The sequence below is a fragment of the Anas acuta genome, chromosome Z, assembly GCF_963932015.1.
Source record: "Anas acuta chromosome Z, bAnaAcu1.1, whole genome shotgun sequence".
Lineage (NCBI taxonomy): Eukaryota > Metazoa > Chordata > Aves > Anseriformes > Anatidae > Anas > Anas acuta.
This window is the reverse complement of record NC_089017.1, coordinates 22071101-22094286: the sequence shown is the minus strand read 5'-3', so window position 1 is coordinate 22094286 and position 23186 is coordinate 22071101. Positions and strand designations below refer to the sequence as shown.

General features: G+C 40.4%; 1 protein-coding gene across 6 annotated transcripts in view; it reads left to right on the top strand.

Annotated features, from left to right (window-relative positions):
• The window catches only part of ARHGEF28 (Rho guanine nucleotide exchange factor 28), a 127198-nt gene that overhangs the window by 36326 nt on the left and 67686 nt on the right, over positions 1–23186 (top strand). For 5 of the 6 annotated variants that reach the window (XM_068666818.1, XM_068666816.1, XM_068666817.1 and 2 more), the window contains 5 exons: positions 6974–7157; positions 9039–9219; positions 12939–13011; positions 17128–17174; positions 18571–18631. In XM_068666818.1, the coding sequence (XP_068522919.1) occupies positions 6974–7157; positions 9039–9219; positions 12939–13011; positions 17128–17174; positions 18571–18631 (546 nt within the window). The remainder of the gene's footprint in view (positions 1–6973; positions 7158–9038; positions 9220–12938; positions 13012–17127; positions 17175–18570; positions 18632–23186) is intronic. The other variant, XM_068666819.1, reaches the window with a different exon arrangement.

Here is a 23186-nt window from a genome sequence, read left to right as displayed (position 1 = left end):
TGCTGATTCTGTCAGTTTTTGGGCCTGTTGGGCTATTTTTATTAGAAAAAAAATACTTTTGAGTGACACATGGCTTGAGAAAATTGTTGCACCATCTGGTGTTTTTGGATCTCTTTCATTTTTTATGAGGATTTAGAGACGTATGGGTTGATGGAAAGATGGAAGAATAATTTATTCATAGGAGCTATGGTATTTGGAAAAAGTGTTTGTATTCCCTTTATAAGGCATAAAAAGTACTGGATAAAGAGAGAGACTGGATTGTCTAGGGAGCATTGCAAATAATTCAGGAATTTAGTGCAGTTGCACAGGTCAGAACTTGTTATCCACATTATTTAAAGTTCAACAAAGGAAACAAGAAAGCACGAACCTTCTGGTAATCCTCACTTGTAATAAGTGCCTGTTAGACAGCTATGTCAGAAAACGCGTGCTCACAAAAAAGGGTCAGATGGTCTGATCACCTGGCCCACAGCCAGTTTGCTGCCAGGGGAAATTGAGGACCCAGTGGAGGTGCTGTGCTTGGACACGTACTCCTTGGTGGGTTTGAAGAAAGGGGAAAGAGGGACAGGAGTGGAGAAGCTGCTTATTTGTTAATTGTACTTTCGTAATGGACATTTTCATTCTGAAAACTGGATCGCTCAATTTAGGAAGCTAAACTGTAATAAATATTAACCCAATTAATTTGTTAAGGTTGGTCAGAAAAGGAGAATCCTCTCACAGTTTTTATGTTCAGATAAAAAAAAAAAAAAGATGAAAAGAAGAGATGGATTCATTTGGATGAGAAATGCTCTATGATAACCTTCAGAGGATGTCTCTGTGCTTCCTGTAGTAGGGTCAGCTTAGGGCAGTCTTTCAGGGCTGGCAGCCCCATCAGACATGGACACAGCATCCTCTCTGCACCTCTTATGTCCTTGGCATGCTCAGACTTTTGTCCCCTGGCTGTCAGAATGGGCGCGCAAGTGCAGGAGCGTGGACTCTGCAAGGCATCTGCATTACACACAGGTGGCTGAGGGTGTCTCAGTTTGCTTTAAGGGCATTGCTGGGAGGCTGAGGTCAGGTTGTCTGGCTGACATAACTGTGCTGGTAGTGAAACAAGAACGTTTCCTGCCAGCTTTGTCACTACTACATTTTTTTTCTTGAGGAAGAGTGCTCTTTTACGTTTGAGGCTATTAGTAGAAGCAATAAAATTACACTCTGAATTATGAAAATTAGCTGTGGCTCATAGAGAACAGAACAGTGTCTATACTTGTTTAATTCTGTTTCAGAAACAAAGAGAATTTTCATTTTATTTCATAAATGCTCTGTAATTGTTTTCTAGGAATAGGTCTTGTGGAATTGTGAGAAAAATCTCAATAATTTTCTTCAGACAGGATCTTCTCTGAATCTATTTTGTTCGTGATTGCAATGGCAAGCATCCTGCCAATTAGGAGAGCATTTTAGTAAACAAATCATAGCCTTTTATTCCCTATTACCTGACATCTGATCACCTCCCCTGTTTCCTCATTGCCTGAGTACTACAGGTTCCCAAGTTCCTCAATGCTCCTCTATACCATATATTTACAATTTTTTTTTTCAACCCTTTAATTTCACCTTTTTCCTTTTTTCCCCCTTTCTTATGTTTTGAGAACCTGAGAACTTTGTTTTACCATTCTCAAACTGCTCATCCTGTTTTTCTCAAGCTTCTATCTTATTTTGGAACAGTGAGGCCTTCTACTGTTCACTTATCTGCTTAGCATTTCTCCTTATTATGACTACAGCTACCTTGGAATATAGAAGATTAGTTCTCTACTGCAAAAACACAACTTAGTTTCTCACAGAATGACTTGAAGTATCCAACTTCTCTGCTTTATAGGCTGCTTTTGGGGAACGCTGTTCTGTTTTCTGTTGCATTTTTGACATTTTCATTTCCCTTCCCTGCTCGCTTTCACTGTAAATCCTGTTACTGTTTCTACTTGGTGCTAATTATGGTCCTGCTATGCTACATGCACTCAAACATGTCTCAGTGTCAGGCTGGTGGCTGCTGGTTGGGTTTGGCCAAACCAAGAGCAGCAGATGTGCCTGACTGTTGTAACCCATCTCCTGGGCTTGGGCCAGCTCTGTCTGAACTAGGTTGAAGGGTATCGGAATAGACTGGAATAGTTACAGCTGGAAGGGATCTACACAGATCACCAAATCCAGCAGTTTAATCGATAAAAGTACCCTACAGAAGGGCAGATGATGTGAGGAATAGAAAAAGGGGATATTCCAGTTAGTAAGTAGAAAGGGGTTAGGTTTCAGAACAGTACTGACTTCATGCCTCACTGCTGTGTGTTCACAAAACCATTTGCCATGTGAGATCAGCACGTATGTATGTTTCTGCAGTAGTGGGGTGCACAGAAGACTTCTTTATAAACTCGTACCTAGGGGAAAATTTAAAAAAAAAAATTAAGAGTAATACATAAAAGAATGAAGCCAGGAAAAACTGGAATTTGTCAGACTGTTTTGATGTCTCCCTCTGCTTTTCAAGTCACAAGTCTTGAGTTTTCGTTCTCCTTCCAGGAAATGAATGAGATTCATAGCCCAGAAAGGGCTTAGTCATTTCTGTCAGAGAGAAATATTTGTTTTTAGTTTATTGTTTTGGACGTAGGAAGAGATTCAGGTGCAAGGAAGAACAAAGGGATTTATTTAATGTTTAAAACAGATTGTGTTGGCTCAGCTCAGTGTAACTCAAACAGGGTGTTTTGGCTGGAGAACCGGGATGCGATGCAAAACAACGTCCTGATAGTGCATATCCTTTACAGCACCACCTGCTTGTGGTATCTAACCTTGTATGAATCAGCCAGCAGTGCGTCTTTCAAATGTTAGTAATTGTTTTTTTGTGTGTCTTGATGGAAAATGGTATTTTATACCACTTAAATATGAATTTGTTGAAGAAATCTTATGTTTTCATTGTTTCCTGTTTTTCTTCCGTGTTTTTTTTTTTTTGTTGTTGTTGTTTGTTTTGTTTTGTTTGTTTTTTTGTTTTGTTCTGGTTTGTTTTTTTTTGGCCGCTGAATGAAGTTCAATGAATTATGTTGTGTTTTTTTTTTTCACCACATCTTTATTTTTGTTTCTTGATGTGGTATTTTTATTTATTGTTGCATTTGTTTTGCCATTTTGCCACATTACAAATCTTCCTCAAGGGAAGAGTAAATGAAAATGAAAAAATATGGGAAAATGCCATTTGTTCCCTGCCATTGAGGAGCCAGAAGAGGAAGAGTAAAAGAGAAGAATTGAGACTGGAAGCTGTTCTTATGAAAAAAGTGGCTAAAAAAATCAGAACTTTACTTTTTTTTTTTTTTTTTTCCCCTTTGGTATTGCTAATCATAAATAGAACCATAGCAGAATGCAGAATTTAGATGGACAGGATTGCTGGAGGTGGTCTGTTCCTGCCCCCTGCTCGTGGCTAGCATCAGAGTTGGATCAGGTTGCTCAATTTCAATTTTTGAGTACCTCCAAAGGACAGAGGGGTCCGTAACCCCTCCGGGTAGCCTGTCCCAATGTTTGACCATCCTTTTGGTGAAAAATATTTTTGTTGTATTGAAAGAACTCATTTACCTTCCTATTTATCTTGCAGACCTTAAGCTTTATATTTCAGATTTTAGTATCCTGAAGGTGTTAGTAATCACCATCGGGTTTTGCCTGCTCCTAGGCAAGCCAGATGGGAGTAGTAGGAGAGTAGCCCAGCAAAGACCCTTTGGAGTTGAAGATTGCAGAGGGATCTAAGTACTGTTTCTAACTAAGTGCTAGTGAAATCAGCTGGTTGAACTGCCAGGCTGGTTCTGCTACAACATGCTTATAAGGTAGCCATGAGCAAACTGAGTCTAGTGTTAGATGAAGGTCATTGGGTTGGACAGGTAAAAATTAGTTACCAGAATATTTGTGGTGAGATAACAGAAGATATTATTGTAAATCATGTTTTAAGACCGCAGAGATTAATAAGTGTTATTTAAGTTAATTTTAAAACTAGGTTATTTTGTGGTAGACTTATTCACACTACATTGTTTTTAAGATTCGGCCTCCAGAAATGTAACTTTATTTGCTGCAGTGTTAGAGCTTAGGGTAGGCTACTGCCTAGGCTACTCCTTATGGGAGTCTTCCTAAGGGCTCCCTTTTTTACTGAGCAGAAAAGTCCTAATCATATTTTGCCCATTGTAAATTTATCTGTGGTTTGTGTGTGTGTGCACTTTTTTGTTTGTTTGTTTGTTTTATTAATTACAGTGTTACAATAGACACTGAAACCCAGTGACCCAAGGCCAAAGTTTTAATCAGGCAGTGGAGTTCAGAGTATAGTTTGTCCTTTTATTTCTGTCTTTAATCTGAGGGTTGGGGTGTGGTTAATATATAATCAGATGCTTAGTGTACTTAATACTGGTTAAAACATTTGCATGTGTTTTAATTAGATGGTCTTATGCACTGGTTGCTTATTTAGAAAATAATGGCCAAATTTGAATCATCCAGAGTCCTACTATGATGTCTAAAGTGGGACTTCAGCAGAATTTAAGAGCTCAAGAGCAAGGAGCACTTCTGAAAGCTCATGCTTTAGTGAATATTTTAGTCTGGAAACGCATAATATGGCCTTGGGACTGTGTTTTATACCACAAAATTTCCTGGGCATCTCCAGGAAACTCTAACTCCTTGGTGTAAATATAAACATGCCAGACATGGAAACACTGATGTCTGGTTCCCAGCCATGCTCTGTTGCTGTAGAGTCGGGCTGCTGCTTTTATGGTCTCCTCCTGCCCTGTGTCCCTTGAATTTCCTTCTGCATAGTTGGTGAGCCACTTTCAATTACTCGTTAATGGAGCAGACAGGCTGTGCTTCCATCTGAAGGGGGTGACCTGAAGAAGTGTGAAGATGTGGGTCTACATCCCATCTGGCCAAGGAGGAAGTCGAATGGAGGTCTTCCATTTCTGAAGTGGCACATCATCCTTTGTTTCACTGTTTGAAGCTGTGATTTGGAGTGAGATTCTAATGATCTGTATTGCCTGTGGGCTGACTTTAGCCAGCCACGTGCATGGGTTTCTGTGAAGCTTCTCTCTGAGGCTCTCATCTTCACTTGTCTTAGTGAGTCATCCAGACCCTACAGGACCAGGTGATTCATTTTTAGGCATATGTGTCCTAGATTTTGCTCTGAATTCTCAACCAGCATCAGCTGGCTATTGCTAGATATGCTGGCACCCATATCATCAGCTCTGTGCACCCACATCAGCACAGCTCTGTGTGCATTACATGCAAAGCCCCACACAGGCAGGGGCCATGTGCAGCAGCCATCCCTTGCTGTACCTGGGACAGGCTGCAGAGGAGACAGTGGCCCTGGCCTTAGCTATGCAGCAGTGCTGAGGGATGAAGCAGAGAACATTTTCCCCAAGAGCAGAAAGGAGAGAGAAGGGAGTTTCTAATGCTACCTCCTCCTGGTTATTCTTGAGCTTGTCTGTGTGGAAGATAAGCAAAAGGAGCCAAGTTCTTCACTGATGCTCTTCTGATAAACCTTTTCCTCCCACTTTTTCTTTCTTCTGACATATCTTGTAGTTTCCCTTCTGGAAACATAGCTGTTTATGCAGTGTGTTTCAGACTAGGTGGACTGAAAAGAGGTCAGAAGCTTTGAAAGCCTGGGCTAGCATGTGTGGGCTTGCAGATGGCACTAGAGCTAGGATAGGTCTCTCGTTGGAAAAAATGGGTGTGTTGATGGTCCCTCGATAAGATAAGAAACAGATTTTGTTTTATGGTTATTCTATATATTTTAAATGCTGCTGTTTGTATTTTGCACAGCTGATGTAAAAAAAAAAAAAAAAGCCTAAACACAATTTTCTGCCGTGATTTGTTGTCTGTGCAAGCTCAAAAATATATTGATTTTAGGAAAAAGTGCTAGATTTGATATATGGAAAAGTTCCTTGGTGTATTTTCAATATCAAAATGTGTAATTATTGCATCTCACAACTACCGTTAGTTTCAGCCCAGCCATAAGTATTACATATAGCTGGGGCCCCAAGTCAGCAGCCCAGTCCCAAGTCAGTGCTTGTGAAAACACCCTAATATTTAGCTTCATACCAAAATACCGATGTAAGGAATATGTTTAGTAGCACTTGAGCTAATATTCATTTATTGCCCTTAAACTAGAGGCTTTGTGTTTGAAAATGTATGTAGACAGATAAATCTTACTTTGAATAAAGTCAAGCAAATGGCTCAAGTGAATGACAATCAGCATCACATGATTTAGTCCATGTTGTCTATTGCTTTATTTTAAGGTTCAGCCTCAGTTGAACTTGATGATTGTGTTAAAAAGTAAAGAGGAGAAATTGGTGGATGAGGCCACCTTTCATAAAAAGTGACACAAGAACTATTGACAAAAGAACTATTGACAAGACAAGTGACACCAGAACTGCATGCTTTACCCACAGGTGTGATAGCTTATGTCACACTGCACCACTATGGATGTCTTAGCACGCTGTTAAGCAGGCTTCCCTGAAAAACCACAAACTCTAATTACAGTAAAATAAAATAAAATAAATACTTAGCCATGCTGTCATGTTTTGTGTTGCTGAGGCTGTGCACAGCAGCTGAGAAATTACCTCAGCTATCTTCTGTATTACATATTGGGACATCCCTTGTGCTGAATGCTATACTATACATGAAGAAAGAAGTAGTGAAATCATGTAATTCAAAGTGTTTTCTTTACCTCCTGGACTTAGATGGTATTTGTATATCCTGAGTTAGCTCTACAGATACAATTAAGCACTGAACTCTATTGATTTCAGTGAAAGATGGATAAATAATACTTCCTAATAATACTAATAAATAATACTGCCTAATAGATAATACTGCCTAAATACTTCCATGGGTCTGAACCTGAGCTGAGCTATTGCTTCAGTGTAAAAAAAGTTTCATTTGATGTTTCTAAGCCAACAAAATACCAGTTTTGGTAGTTATGATTTTATTTGTTTATTGTGTTTTTCAGAACCTACACAGAAGGAAACTCTTCTCCATCTTGTGATGAAATTAGGCTTGATTGAACTCTCCCAGTTCTTAGCAGCCCAGCCTGGAGGGTCGGTGGCATTAACATTACCTAATGCGGATGGAGCAACACCATTAGATTTGGCTGTACAAAACGGGCACTCCAAACTTGTTGAGGTCTTCACAAAGTGAGTATAATGGTTTGTTGTTTCTCCTGAAAAACTCTTCATCTGTTAAGGGATGTGGGAAGTAATTTTTTTCTCAAAAGACTTGCCTATGATTCTATCATGTATTGGTTTCTGTTACTTCTTATCTTTATTACCACTTCAAGTGGCACTTATTTACAAGTAAAGCAAGATTATGATGTGTATCCTTCATTGCATTTGCAAATCCATTAATAGTGTTAGTATCAACAATGCACTTGTGTGATTTTAAGCTATTGTCATGATTCAGTTAGGGATTATTATTTTTTTTTCCTTCAGGCTGTTGTGTAAATAGCATCGGATGTTAATTTGTAGCCTTATGAGTTTGTATTCTGGCATTTCATAATTTTGGATTCATGAGGGAGGTAAAAGGAAATCATTAAATAACAAGTACTCCTTTTCCGGGACTTGTTAGAGAACACACCTGTCTGACAGGAGTTTGTTGTGGTTTAACCTGGCAGGCAGCACAGCGACACGCAGCCATTCACTCATTTCCCTGCAGTGGAATGGGAGAGAGAATCAGAAAAAAAAAAGGTAAAACGCTTGGGCTGTGGTAAAAACAGTTTAATAGGACAGAAAAGGAAGGGAACATAATAATAGTAATTAAATATGTGCATAAAACGAGTTTTGTGCAATGCAGTCACTCACCACCTGCTGACTGATGCCCAGCCAGACCCGGAGCAGTGACAGACCCCCAGGCCCTCTCTCCCTGTTCCTATTGCCTAGTATGATGCCATGTGGTATGGGACACCCCTCTCGCCCCCTAGGGCCAGCTGTCCTGGCTGTGTCTCCTCCCAGCTTCTTGTGCACCCCCAGCCTCCTTGCTGGGAGGGCAGCATGGGAAGCTGAAAAGGCCTTGGCTTAGCTGGGCCCAAACCTGCTGCTAACAAGTAAGGGCATCCCTTAAAATGCACATGGGGGGGCACACAGGTGCAGAGACATGACTTTCACAAAGGCCTTGGGTGACTTTGTGGCCTTTGTAAAGTCTCAGGTTGTAATCAAGGGAGAGGGTAGAACCCCCAGCACTGCAGTGATGACTGTGTTTTCGCCAGACTTCCTCCAGGCTGACAGATGACTTCAAGGACAAGTGCTTTCTGGCACACCTCAGCTGTCGAGAGCTTCCCTTGCACTGACCTGCAGTTCTGCCTGATGTGTGTGTCTCTCAGTGCGAAATGCTCAGTGCCAGGAGCCCTTCTTACTGCTGGTTTTCTTTGCAAATATGGGGAAATATGCCAGAATTTGAATGCTTTACATTTTTTTTTTCTTAGTGAGGCTCGCTCAGTCCCAGTTCAGTGCAGTGTATAGCTGATGTGAGAATTATGCACATTTCAGTTTGTCTGAAGAAAATACGTGAAAGAGCAGTATGGTACATTATGTTATGAATTGTTTGTAATGTCCAAACAATGCTGTACTCCCTTGAGACACTTTCTGTTTTACTCTCTGTGATGGGATAACAAATCTGCTAGCTGCCAGTCATGTCCTACTGCTATATATGGCAACAGTAACAGGAAAAGGTACTACTGCTAATTGACAGCAATTAGGAGAAATAGGTATTGTCACAGCTTGCTCTCACGGGCTTGTTTTATTAGTGACTAACCACTCACCACTTCTAGAGCAGTCTTTGTTTTTTCCATGCCAATCGCTAGAAGTTTCCTAGTCCTGAAAGGAGCCCTTGGTAAGTATTTGTTTGCCCAGCTGTGTTTTCAGTGGATGTTTCAAGCTTTTTTTGCCTCAGGATTTTGCAGTGAGTGTGCTGGGATGCTGGCGGGCCATACTGCAGGGGAGTGGGAACGGTGCTGCGATTGTATTTTCACCCTAGCTGCGCACAGAGCATCTGCCTTGGCTCAAGGAGTGTGTTCTTTCCAGTTCCCAGGGCAGCCGCTCACCTGAAATTTCCAGAGCGGAGATCGGCAAGGATGCCTGCATGCGCTTTGTTCGTTCGTCATCGGCCCTGACGCTGACATTTGACCACACTGCAAAGCACTTGCTGGAGTCGGACGTGAGGCTCTTCAGAAGGTACTTCATGAACAGACCCCTGCTCTGCAAGGTGGGTGCCAGCCCAGCTCAGGGCGCTCACAGGTTGTCTTCACACATTTCTTGCTGTGGGCTCTTCAATCTGGATTGTTTTTTTTTGAATAGCCTTCTAGTTGAAGCTGCCTGTTTCACCCATGGCTAGCATAATGAAGGATTACTGCTGTGGGCTTCCAGGGTGTGTAAATGCAGTTCACCGTGTATATGAAGCTGGAGAGAGTGAGAGATTTTGAGAACTTTATCAAAGTTTTGTTTACACCCCAAATTGTTTTTGGTTTGCTGTGGACTTCCTGGTGAATATCTCCCCCTGAAATCTCTGTCTCTTCGATTACATTGCCATTGTATTCATGTTGGTACTTTGAAATATTTAATTTAGGTCCATTTTTCTTTGTACCAGTGTAAAGCCTGTGAGCCCTTACCATGTACTGTGAGAAAAATCTCAGTATTTTTTTTCGGACAGGATCTTTTGTGAAGCTGTTTTATTTGCGATTGCAATGGCAGACATCCTGTCAATCAGGAGCGCATTTTAGTAAACAAATCATATCCTTTTGTTCCCTATTACCCATTGCCTGATCACCTCATTGCCCGAGTACTACAGGTTCACAAGCTACTCAACTCTCCTCTATACCATATAAGTACATTTTTTTTCTTCAACCCATTAATTTCTCCCTTTTCCTTTTTTTTTTCCTTTTTTTTTTTTTTTTTCCATTTTTATGTTTTGAGAACCTGTGGTCTTTGTTTTACTGCTCTCAAACTGCTCATCCAGTTTTTCTCAAGCTTTTATCTTATTTTGGAACAGTGAGGCCTTCTACTGTCCACTTATCTAGTTAGCATTTCTCCTTATTATGACTACACAACTACCTTGGAATACAGAAGATTAGCTCTCTACTGCAAAAACACAACTTAGTTTCTCACAGGACCAACCCCAGTGTATTATACACAGCAAGAACATACAGATTATGGACTTTTGCTGTGGAGGAATTTATGGTGCACTGGGTCTTATTTTGCTGTAAGGTGTCTGGAGCACTACTGTGATAACTTCAGGACAAGCTTAAAATTAAGTAAACTTAGGAGGTTAGGAGTTGGAAACCTGAGTTTTTAAATAGCAGTGCAGGTGCTCACCTATAATTTTGGATTGAGACTGCATGTCTCAATCATAGTTCTAGCTCATGACATAAAATTAGTGAGCTGAAAAGACACTGAAAATAGTCAGGCTTTTCTCTTTTTCTGGTCTTAAAGTTTAGCTTTCCTTTTCCTTGTTTAATTTCAGCATTCCTTATTTTCCTTGAGTCACTTTTGTTATATTATACATGTTCTTATAACTTAGAACATAAGCTACTCGTTAACACAAAAACTTAAAGGTGTGATTTTTTTGTACAGCTCTTGTGTATAATCTTGTGTGTTTACTGCCAAGATTTTGATTTGCTCCCATACAAAAAAAAAGTTACTCTGTATTTGTAGCGTGCAGAATACCTACAGTTTGTGTGGTTTTCCCATGGAAACGGTAGTAAACCCAGTGGCAAAACCAAGACAGTAATGAGGAATGCATTGTTATTTATATTGTTGGCTTTTTCTTAAACTCATCAAATCCATGTTCTTCTTGTGATATTGGAAATGGAATAAGAAAATGTGCTATGTTAGATGTTTGCACAGCTTTTAGAAACAAAAACTCTTTGAGGTAGCAAAATTCTGTACTTTAAGAAAAAAGCCCATCAGCTTTCAGTTGTGCTTTTCCCTTTTGCTCATTCCTGTAGTTGCAGCAGTCTAAATACTTCTTTGTGTGGACCCTATGTCCATCCCAGCATCAGTGTTGTACTTCTTTTATTAAAACAGAAATAAGTCAGAATAATTAGGAAGGTCACAGTGTTTGATTAACTTTCGATAGACCAGGTGCCATCCTGAAATGTCTGTGGGGAGGCAATAAAACTGTCATGTTTAGACTATGTATTATATCCAAAAGATAAAGTAAAATTATTTTTTCTTCTGTTATAAATGACTTGCAGCCCTTAGCTGGATCCAAAGCATAAGGTGGGTGTCAGAGATTTCTAGATATGTAGTTGTTTAAAATAGAGCTAGAATTTACTGCTGTACTTGATCATTCAGCCCCAAGACTGTAAATCTAGTTTATTGTATTTTGAGACTGTATAAATGCCCACATTGTTATTTTCAGTTTGAGTCAGAAAAAGACATGGACTAAACAGAAAGAGCTTGTGTTGATTATGGTGGCAAGCAGCACTGGATTTGTGTGTGTGAAATGGATGGCTAAGGGAGCAGCAGAAGCTAATTTTCTGTTTATTCACACCAACAAAACCTGATCTTTCTCATTTATGTTTTTCACTCCCTAGCTGTGGCTTCACTTTTCCTTGCAAGTCTAAAAGAGCAATGGAAAAGATAAAGTAAACAAGATTGTTAGTAAGCTTGAGTTACTTGTGCAGTAATCTTGCCTTCACTGGAAACCCTCAGGGGCTGTGCAATTCAAAAAAGATTAAACCCACAAGTTTAAACCTCTTTGAGGCAGAAATGGCCCCATGGAGGTAGCAGCATACATCAGTGAGGCTGCAGGGAGCACATGTGGGTTGGAGGAAGGCATAGGGAGAAAGCAGTGGAAAGGTGAGCTTCTTGGGGTTTGTCTTGCACCTCCAGCAGAGCTGTAACCAGTGGGTAGAGGTGATCGAGGTGATCGGTTTGCTGGAGACACGCAGAAGAAGCGTCCTCCACAAGAGAAGAAGAAATCCATGGACTGACATCCACGCATCAAATGGTGTCAGGGTTTAAAAAAAAAAAAAAAAAAGAGGGCAAAACAGAGTAATTGTCCAAAATGAGTAAGATAATTTACATTTTAAAAATAACTTTGTAGCCTGGTGTTGGATAGATTTTGTAATTTCTCAAGGAGGAGCTGACTACAAGGGCTTACTTCTGACAGGTAGCTGTAGGAGTAGGAAAGCGTGGGAGCTGAGAAGAATGTAACTGGGCCTACCAAGGGGGAGAAAGAGCTGGAATGATAGCTATGTGGCCTTCGGAGCAATTTGGGTGCAAAATTCAGACATCAAAATAATTCAGTGTCATCTCTAACTTTCTTTTTTGAAGTTAAATTACCATGCCGTTATCTGCTTGCTGTTCTGAGAGATGACATATACATGGGAATCCTAGCTATAGATGGAAAGATTAAAAGCAGTAAAATTGTAGGTGAAAATAACAAATCAAAATGAGACAGTCTCTCCTCCATTCCCTTTTCTTACATTCTTTGAATGTAATTGATAAAGTAAGTGACTGGACCTGACCACCCCGCTTTCATTGACAGTGGAGCAATGCCTGCTGTGTGTGTGCCTGAGCGAAGGGTCAGATCAGCAAGGGGTACATGGACTCCTGCTTGCAGGCTGGGTTTGCTATGTAGTCATTGTTTAGTCCTGATTTAGGCTCTTTGTATTTCTTATCAGTAAAAATTGCTCTTTATAGGCATGCTGACAAGGTTAACCAGGCTTCTGGACAGAGCCACTCTAGCTAACTGCTGTGCTGCCTTTCTCATAGAGAAGGAAGTACTGTAAGCAGAGGGTAATTTTCCTCTTGAGAGAGGGAAACTGATAAAATATTCTGTAGAACCTCTATCAAGCGTTTTTAGTATCATGTATAATTTATTTGTTTGCTAGTCTTTGCTTTTGTTTGTAAATTTTTATCTAAATGTCATGGACATCAAATACAGTTACTGTGATTTTGATATGTATTTCTTTTTTATAGAGTATTAATTCAAACCAAGTTGAGACACTGGAAGGTCCAAAAATGCCCTGCAGTACGACAAGCTCTGTAGAAGGTACAGTTTCTTATTCCATAATGTTAAACTCTCTAAAAGTTCTGGAAAGTTGGCATAGATTCATATACTGTTTATTTATTCAGGAAGATCATGTTACATATGACATTAGAAACCTGTAAGTAGGCAACAGTGGAATACACAAATCATACACTGTGAGAGATTTGTAAATCATTATACTCCCTACAGAGCATTGTTTTTCCAGTGTAAAATTGAAATTGTTCAAAAAACATTATGGCATGCATAGTGACTGGAAAGGCCTTAATCAACTTTATTGCAAAAGCCAGAAAAATGTCAGTAGTTTCCAGGAGAGGGCAGTGTTTAACTGAATGAACACTGCAGCCTGAAAATGCTGGTAAAATGAATCAAATTAACAAAGATCTGAGTGGATTACAAAAGTGTAACTTCTTGTGCAAACAGTTTTGGGATCCAGGCCAAAAGTCTTCATGTGGCAAAACTCCCATGTATTTCTATTAAACATTCAATGTGCTGTTGGGTGGTTTACCTCCATGAGGGTTGCAGGACTGTACTTTCTAATCAGAGCTCTTTCATTGCCAAGATGCATCTTTGTATGCACCTTAGAGCTGAAAAGAAAATCAAAAAGACATTCCTAAGCATCAGTATGGAAGTTGGGATATTTGATGTATGATTGTTAGGAATTAATTAAAAGTTTTTATCCATTTGCTTATGAGGCTGGTGCTGTTTGTTGAGATTAAGTGTCTTGCTAAGAAAAGTGGGCGCTCTCAGAGTGTCTGGTCAGGCTAAGTGGCTGCAATGGTAGCAGCCCTGCTGAGAGCAGCATGAATATGAGCACTTGCATGAACCTTTGGCAGGCCCTGGACCAGGCTGGACTATATTTCCAGGTGGCATCAACTAGAAGTTTTCAGGGAATAGATAAATCAGTGAAACAGTGTAGGTCACAGGTAAAAAGGTAGGTTACTGCTGGTTAGTGTTGGAAAAGGAACTTCACATCTAATATCTCCAGCAGTGTTCAGGCAGCTATTGTCATGCCAGTGGAAGGTAAATTTGCAGAGAAACAATAAACAGCTGTTAGCAGTTGCAAACTATACATCTGTTATTGCAACTGTAAACAGCAGTTTCCTTTACACGGTATGTGGATGGCTTTGATGATGCAGCATGCACATTGACTCAGTATATTCCTCTGAGGGCCATACTCTGACCAGCATGATCTCTGTACTTCATGGATAGAAAATGAACGGCATGGCATGGTAACACCATATGTAGCACTAGCTAGGGCAATACAACTTCTAGGTGATAATTACTTTGATGTTTTCACCAAAGGCACTTTTTGTTTGGCCTGACTTGGGGCAAGCAGTTAATGAACATCAGTGGGTATTGATTGCCCCAAGAGAGAATCATGAGTTCAGGACGGACTGCATTCTGGTTGGATTTTGGTTGCAGGGCTTCTTGTTTGGGATACTGGTTGTAAAGATGCTCATATAGAACATATATCATGTCAAGATCTACAAAGATGTTTGAACACCTACCTATTTGCATTTTCAGTGGAAGCTATGTAGTTTTGTGCCTTTATAGATCAGAGTTGTTTTGTGCCTGATTTGGATTTAAAATTTTTTTTTTTTAAAAAAAAAAAACACCTCATTTCAGACAAGAGAAGTATGCCACATTTTAATAGTATCCAATAAACCACACAAACCACTGTGAAACTGGTTTGGTAGTGTCAAACAAATCAGTAGCAAGCTGATCAGACTTGCACTTTTGCATTCTGCGTTGTCTACATGTATACACGGGGAGCCCTTAATTATTATTTTCACATAGATGGGCAGCAGTTTTTTTTTCTTTTTTTTAATTTCACATCTTTTGATATTCTCCTCAGTTACAACATTTCTATCAGCCAGGATTATTTTTTTTTTCCCACCACCTACCACCAAATCCAGATGTTGAAAATTCATTAATGATCAGTACTGGTGACTTGTAGTCTGTGTTATGCTCTCCAGCTCTCCATCGGCAGGCATTCAGGAGACTCAAATAATTTTATTTTTTTGTAGATCTAATTAAAATAATTACCTCTACAACTAAAACTAATATGAAACGATTAACGGAATGTTTTTTACTGTGTTCTCAGTTGCATTTAGTGAACTCCTTTGCAAAGTGGCTGCTGAGCTTAGGATATAAATTTGGTGCATTAATGTCATGAAAGGATCCCCCCTCAGATTTCAGAGCTGCTGCCATTTAGCGAACAAATAACTACTCCTTTCAGGGTGGGCCTAAAGTTAAGATCAGCAGTCCTTTAAAACACAATGCTTTCAGAAGCCCTGAGCTTTTATCTACAAAAGGTTGCTATAGCAGTATGTTGCTTGTTGTGAAATGCAATCAAGTGAAAGTAGTGGGTCAGTGTAAGGGGATACTACTAGCTTAGCAGTGAATCTCTCAAAGCAACTTCATTAAATTAAAATACATGGAGTGATACACTATCCGGTAAGGATGAAGAACAAAAGGTGAAGTAGATGGTATTTTGGTTAATTCAGTAGTTTGTGCTTTTTCTCTGTTTTCTGACTGTGAAATTCCATGTCTGTAAGTAGACTGAATGCTGTTATCTGGAGGTATAAGCCATTTGCTTCTGCAAAATAACTGTTAGCTATAGAGGAAACAGCTTTTCTTCTGAGAATTGGAAGACTGGATGATGACAATAATTGCATCTCAGTATTGTAAAGAAAAATCTGGAAGAACATTGGACATTCATTTTCTGGAAGTGACATTTCAAAAATGCTACTTCTCCCACTTAAGCTTTTAAAGTAAGTTACTGTGATCAGAGTGACAAAAACAAAACAAAACAACTGTGAAGGGACAGGGAGAGCTTGAGACAGAGCCAGCAATTGGCATGGAGAAGCAGGCAGTGCTTCATGCTACTGGCAGGTGTCGGGGAGCTAGGGTGGCCCGTGCATGTCAGCCCTGTGTGAGGATGGATGCAGACACACCTCATGCACAGGACTCTGTCAGTGTTGGAATGCAAGGGAAGACAAATGCAAGGTATGTATTTGACTGTTGCAGCAGGTTCGTTACACAAAGTGAAATAATTAAGAATTAGCAGCTGAGATACTGATCAGCATGAACCCAGGCCTTTGCAGTTCTGACTCACACCAGCATCCAGAGGCTGTGCAGAGCTCAGAGATCACAGGTGCTCTGATTGCACTGGGCTTGTGACTTCCCTTTCCTTCCCTTCCCTTCTTGGAAATACTTGGAATACTAGGAAAAGAGTGAGTTGCCACATAACCTACCATTCTTCAAGGCGCTTCCCTAAACCACCCTATATCAGCTGCTGAGTCATGCTTAGTTTAATGATTTGCTGGAAATGGGGAATTGAGAGGGATTTGTGTAGGTGACAGCAGACTTGAACCTCAATTTGAAAGATGCAGTCAAAAAAACCCCACATACCAGCATAACTATGGTGGTATAATTGTTATTATTTAAAATATACTTAGTAAATAATAATGTTCCTGGAAGCCTGGGTGATTCTGGTGTTCATTTGCATTCCTGTAGCCAGATTACTTCTCTTTGCTGTTTCACAATAGTGCTGGAGGCTGTTTGGACAAAACTTGCAAAGTGTTATGTGTGTGCTGTGTCCTTTCCCACAGTCCTGAGAAGAAACTGTAAAAGAGAGAGTGACAGAAATTATTTTTTTTCCCTTGTATGTGTGTGTGTTTGTGTGAAGATGTGAGGTCTCATTTTGGAAAATACAAGAGACCTCTTTCAGGGAAAGAAACAGATCCCAAATGCTCTGCAGAGTTGGTGCAAAGCACAGAACAAGAAACAGTGGTGTTTGAACACTTTGGCGGCTCATCAGCATCTGCCCGACAAGTCACCATGTTTTCCTAGCCTTTGGTTTCAATAGCTTGTTCATAACTGTCCCATGACAATAACATAGCACTTGTTGTGCGTCTAGCCTGCCTGCTGCCCACAGGAATGCTGTTTTGAGGGGATGCATGGGCTGCACAAGTCCATTGTTTTGGCTTGCCTGCATGTTTGTGTGCTCGTTGTTCCCCCTCCTATCTGAAAAAGAAGATAGACCAGCAGCAGAAGCCAAAGCAGATCCAAACTGCATTCGCTTGCTCTTAAAGGCAGGAATCTTTGCTTTTGCAGGTCCTATGAACTTGACATCTGATGAATTGTCCCAGGATGATATGAAGGTACAGATTTCTCCTTATACAAATAGCTAAGCTCCCTGTAGGCTCGGGGGCAGCAACCTTTGCGTGGCTATCTGAGGATCTCTCAGAGCTAACAAATAAGGTGACTAATGCCTGCCAGCCAACATTTCCTGTCCATTCCTATCCTGTGGGAATAGCTATGTGTGCAGATGATTATCATTTGAAGGAACCTGTTATGTGGTTGTGGGCCGGGAAGCTGGGTCACAGAAGCAAGCTCTGCTTTTGGACCAGAAAACTCTTGTGTTTGTGGCCATCCTGAGTGCCTTCAGGCAGCCTGCAGCTCAGCTGCTGGTCTGTGGGCTCAAAACCTGTCTCCTGTGAGCACCTGCTTCATCCTTGGGATGGCATGGTCTGCTACACCTGAAGGAGACTTCTTGGTTAACTGTGAGTTTTCAACTGGGAAAAAATGCTTGCTGTAGAAAAGATAACAGTTCCCATTGTCTTTTACATGGAGGTCTCAAACAGCTTTTGTGGAGGAAAAATATTTTTGAGAAATCACATTCTGGTTTTCTTTCTTTCTTTTTTTTTTTTTTATTGACACCTTTTTAAGCCAGAAGTTTATATTTGATTATTAACTTAATTGGGTGTGAAGTTAAATTATTTAGGTTGACAGAAACAAAATCTGGCGAATCTGGTAAAGGTATTATCTTTTGCATAGTTAGTGACTTTTGATTTTAAATAACGTTTGAATTTTGGGAACGTTGTTAGGCTGCCACTGCTATTACATCCTGATTTTGAATGTGCTTACCCCCTTAGTTCTTTTAAGTGCCAGCTCTAAAGAAGATTGACCATTCCTTTGAGATTGCAATCTGTGTCATCTCAAAATTATCTCTGCAGTGTGCATGAATTTCTGAGTCTATGCTGATAATGTCTGTTGGGGCAGACTGTGGTAGCTCATAAATCATGCTGTGGGGTAGAATTTTCTGGTACTGTGTTGACTGTTTCTTGTTTTGTGGTGGGGAAAGTCTGTTGTTCACTTTATAGAGAATGAGCTGGCTTATACTACTGCTATAGGCATGAACAGCTCAGGCATGAGAGGAGCCCTCTCAGAAATGTCTCTTTCCTCCCAAGTGCTCTACTGGCTACTCTGGGCACAGTTAAACTTCTTAAGGAAGAAAACTGAAGTTTGCATGGAAAGAGAGTTTGATCTCTTCTTTGACTATGAATTTGAATCCACCGGGTCAGCCTTATAATTCATTTTCGTATCAGTCTGGGAGAGGAATTCTCTATCCGTTGCCTTCATTAAAATGACTAAAATGAAGTGACTGCTGCTTGATTTTATTTGAACTGAATTCAGAAAGCCTGAAGCACAGCTTGTAACTAAGCACAAATGTAACTATTAATCATAGAAGATCTAGCTAAAGTTTTCTGTTTCTAGCCTTTCCGAGATGCTGTGGTTCCTTCTAATGAAAATGAAGATCATGTCCTCTTGGGCATAGGTAAGAAATAATTAATCATTTTGATTTCCAGAAAGCTGTTGGTATGTATTCTGATGCCACAAGGCAGTGTCTTTTAAAAATGTAAATATCATTGATATTGCAACATAGCTTGGCAAAAGATCAAATGAGTTATGTCTATGTCAAAGGGAGAACCTCTTTCAAAATGCTTCTAGTGTACATACACAGTGCATCCAACAGTATCATGTTATCCTAGGATTTTTCAGCAGAATACAAACTGTTGTATGAATAAGAATCTTGAAAACGATTTCTGATTGTTTCTGATTTTCTGATCGACTTCCAGCGTATGTGACTGTAGATTAAATGAAGTAAGTGGAAATGTTTAGATGTAACAGTGCAAAGTGCATTGTAGGGCCAGAAGGAGAATATAGCCAACTACATTAAGACAGTGAATTTAGAGAATGAAAATCAAATGGAAAGATGAGTATTGTCAAGTTTAGGGAAAGCTCCAAGTGGAAAGTGCAACCATGGTTGCATACAAAGCAGAGCAAGGAGGAGAAAGACAACAAGTAGCTGAGCTCTGCCTGTGGGAACTGCTGTGCCAGGCAAAGGCTTGCCTGTGGTCCAGTGCTGAGCTCAGGATGGCGGAGCCCAGATGGCTGCATTCAGACCACTTGTGTGCAGGTTCTGGTGGCTGCAAAACCACGAGTTGCTCTGAGTGTGTGCAAAGGGGGGGGAAGTGCATGCATGAATGGAGGCATTATATGTTAGGGAGAAATGAGCTGGCGTAAACTCAGAGACATGGTTGTAAGATAAGAAAGCAGCAGATTATTTTAATGATCTCTCATTAAAATCATCATCTAGTTCTCAATTTTTCTAGTTGTTGTTGGGTCAAATGCCTGTACTGCAGCAAATCCAAATGCTTGTCTTGCTCTCCCATCCAAGCAATATGGGAGCTGCATAAGGAAATTGGGACTAGTAGCAAAAATATTAATATGCATGGTTATACTGGCTTTAATACTTTTGTGCATAGCACAGAATAGCAGTCCTTGTCTTGCACAAAAATGCAGTGCATGTGCTTGCAATGTTACTTCCCACATGATCAAATCGTTTCTGTCAAGGAAGACCAAAGTGTTGGGCTGCGTCTCAATGTAGGAGGGTGTGGAGCCATTGGGGAGTGATTATGGTTTGCTAATCTGAAGCCACATCTGCTCCAGTCTAAGCTCCAGTTACACCATCTGGAACGAGCAGAAGGTAGCTGAAAAGCTGCATAGTGGAAATTCTCCACCCTGAAATTATAGCTGATATTTTTTTTCTTACCCCTGAAATGAGTTTTCCTTCTAAGTCATCATTTGCATAGGGCTGGATGTGACAGCAGGAACAGAAGCCAGGCCCTCTGGCTTCAGAACAGTTCCCTCTCCTCTCTGAAGCTTGGATGGGCAGCTGCCAGCAGATCCTGGGTCCCCTGCAAGAAGCAAGCAAGAGACTTTGGCTGTGGTTCATACAGCTAGCTAGGAATGGTAGATTCTTAAAGGAGCTTCCAAGTGAAAAAATGTTGTACTTGCATACAGCTTGGAACAAGATTTAGGTGCTTAATATTTGATTTTAGCTTATTTTCTTAGGCATCTTATTCATTTACAATAATAAATTATAAATACGTAGATAAATGTGTACATGCACATATCATATACATGTGAACATATAAAACTTTTGTCCTGAGCACATGCTTAGCTTATATTAAAATCAGAAATATTACCTATTGTACCTCCTGTCTGAAAATGAACCTTCTCTCTCTTCACTAAACTGTAATCACCATGTAATGCATCTAAGAGGTTGACTTACATGTGGAGAAGCTGCAGTGAAGTCTATTCTACTTGTTTTAGAACAGACTTCAGTAAATCACTGTAACTGAAAATGTGCTCGCTCTGTGAAGACTGGAGCATGGTCTCACTACTATGTGGGTCTTGAGCTCTTCTCACCCATCTCCCATCTCTGACTACTGAACTCAGCTGAAATTCACCTTGTAGTGCTGACATTTGACGGGTTTTTGCTATTGACCTCAGCAGAGCCTGGAAGGCCTCCCATCAGCATTTTGTGTGAGAGGTGATGGGGTTGAAGTGCAAGCTGGGGTTTAAGGGTGCTCTTGGATGTGCACTAAAAGGTGGAGGTAGGGAGGGAAAGGGATGAAATTAGGGTTTAGTGACAACCAAAAATTTATAAGTTGGCTTAAGCTGGTTTTATGGGTTTCTTTGAATATAAAAAACAGTATATGTTCTAACCTGACTCACACAACCATATTGCTAAATGTCAGTTTTATTACCCTGAATTGTTTTAAACTACTTTTAAAAAAATAATTGTTTGCCTGGCATTGTTTTTAAATGGCAACTCTTTTGGCAGGAAGAGCACACAGTGGGGAATAAGAGGAGAAATGGAAATGGTTGTCAGTGGGGGAGAGGAAGAGGGAAAACAGCTAGGGGGAGTTGAGTGAAGAAGAATGAATAGAAACAAGCAAACTCTGGAATCTCACTAGGAAGTTGGATGTGTAAATCAAAGAGGACTTCTAAGAGCAAGAACACCAGTACTCTTTGAATGGGTTTCTTTGAATGGGATGTAAGTTATTCTGCTTCTGCATCTCACTCTTTTTCCACGTGGTTTGAAAAGCTTTTCCAAAATTTGGTCTAGGCATGGTGGGTCCCGGAGGGCTTCTCCTGTTCATGCAGTCTGTCTTCCCTCCACCCTGCCATTTCAAATGTATTGACTGATGTGGTTCTTTCTCCTCACCTAACAAAGTTCTGGGAGTATCTTGGAAGGGTGCTCACAGCAGTCAGTAGGGTGCTAAAAGGATGCCAACTCTTCTTGCTCCTTGTCTTCATCTTTGGTTTGGGACCTGGCTGCCTCAGGCACTGTTTGATTCTCAAAGTTCAATTCCAAAAATTGTTCCCCTTGGCCTCTGCTGAGTAAGAGGCACCACATAGTCCAGAATTGAGGGACAGGCCCTGGGGTCCCACCCTGATGTGTACTGGGGAGGTGAGGAACACACATGGGAAGCCATGTGAACTACATATGATTTTTCTTCGGGTGAAGTGGGTTTGTCATATTCAAGAATTTTAAAAACAGGAGTAAACTGTGGGGCACAAGAGAAAGCTAAACCAGGACGAACAGTGGATGGCGTAGAGACACCTGAATTCAGTGATAATCACACCTGGCAGTCTTCTTTCCTCCACTGATCTCTCTCTCTCTCTCAGAAGTTGCTAAAGATGTATTTTGTGTTTTAAAAAAATAGAACACAAAGGCTTTTTTCAGTGAAAGAAACACACTGGAAAGATTGAGAGAGGAAAAACAATATCCAGTTGGGGAGAGCGAATGAAAGAAACAAAAAGAGAAGCAAGAAAATAAAGGATTTTATTTTTTTTTTTCTGTCAATATTAAGCGTATGTATTATTGCCAAGCATTGTCATCCTCAAGAGTCAGCAGCCCTGTACTTTCTGGGAGAGAGTCTAGGAGGTGACAGCTGAATGCTGTTACTGTTGGGCATGTGACGGTGTTAGCAGGGCATGTGTTTTTAAAGAGTTATAATTCCTTCCTGTTTTGTATAGCTGGTTTGGAAAGAGGATGTTCACAAGGCCATTTATAATGCTGCAAAAGTTTCTCTTTTCCAACAAGAAAAATCTAACCTCCAGTTTTTCTTCCAAGGAAATATAACTTCAGGAAGGCAGGATGATGATAAATTTTCAAAATATTTTCCCTGTTCTCCTAGTTACAGTGCCAGTGACCTACTGGTGTCTGCCTAATCTAGTCTGTTTGCTCTGCCAGTGGTGAAAGGGTATTGCAAGCCAGGTTTTGCACTTGGAGAGATAAAAATACTGATGCCAAATTTTGGCGGTTCTCCATATGTGATCAGGCAGCTGTGAAACGTTTTTAGTAGAGTCTGTCCTTTGATTTTCATGGTTCCACAGAAATCCTAGTTTAACCGCAGATCAGTTTAAGGAACAGAACACAATGATCTTCTTCTCTGTGTAAACCAGAAGGTCTGCACTGTAATCTGCAGAGAATCTGGTTTCAATGTTGCTGTTTTGTTCTTTTTTCAATTAGATTTCCTTACTGTGGTTGGTAAGACTTAAAAAGTTTTTTGTTTTGCTTAAATACAAAAAAGCATGGCTCTACTGTCTAGAGTCCCTCCTTGACACAGTTTTTGCTGGGTCTGTAAAATGATTGATTCTTCTACTGACTGGGGTTAACTTTTTCACTCGTTTTTTTTTTTTTTTTCTTTCAATGGGGAGAAGAATATTTACATTTGGAACTATTCTGAGTCAACTGTACCTGTTTTGAGATTGGAACCACAGGAGGTAATTTTATGGTTATTGACAGATAAAAGTGAAAGTTGTATGTCGTGTTGCCTATTCGAGACAGTTACGAGAATCCTATGGTTAATGCTAGGCAGATCTTTTGTGTTTGCAGTCCTTGCATGGCAGCACCCAATCCGGTCTCCCCCTTTTCTGTGCTTGGGGAGAAGCTGGGTGATCTGGCCCTTGTATCTGCAGACCTTTACTTCAGTTTCTGTTCTGTTATGGATTTACAACATGACCTTGGGCATGCC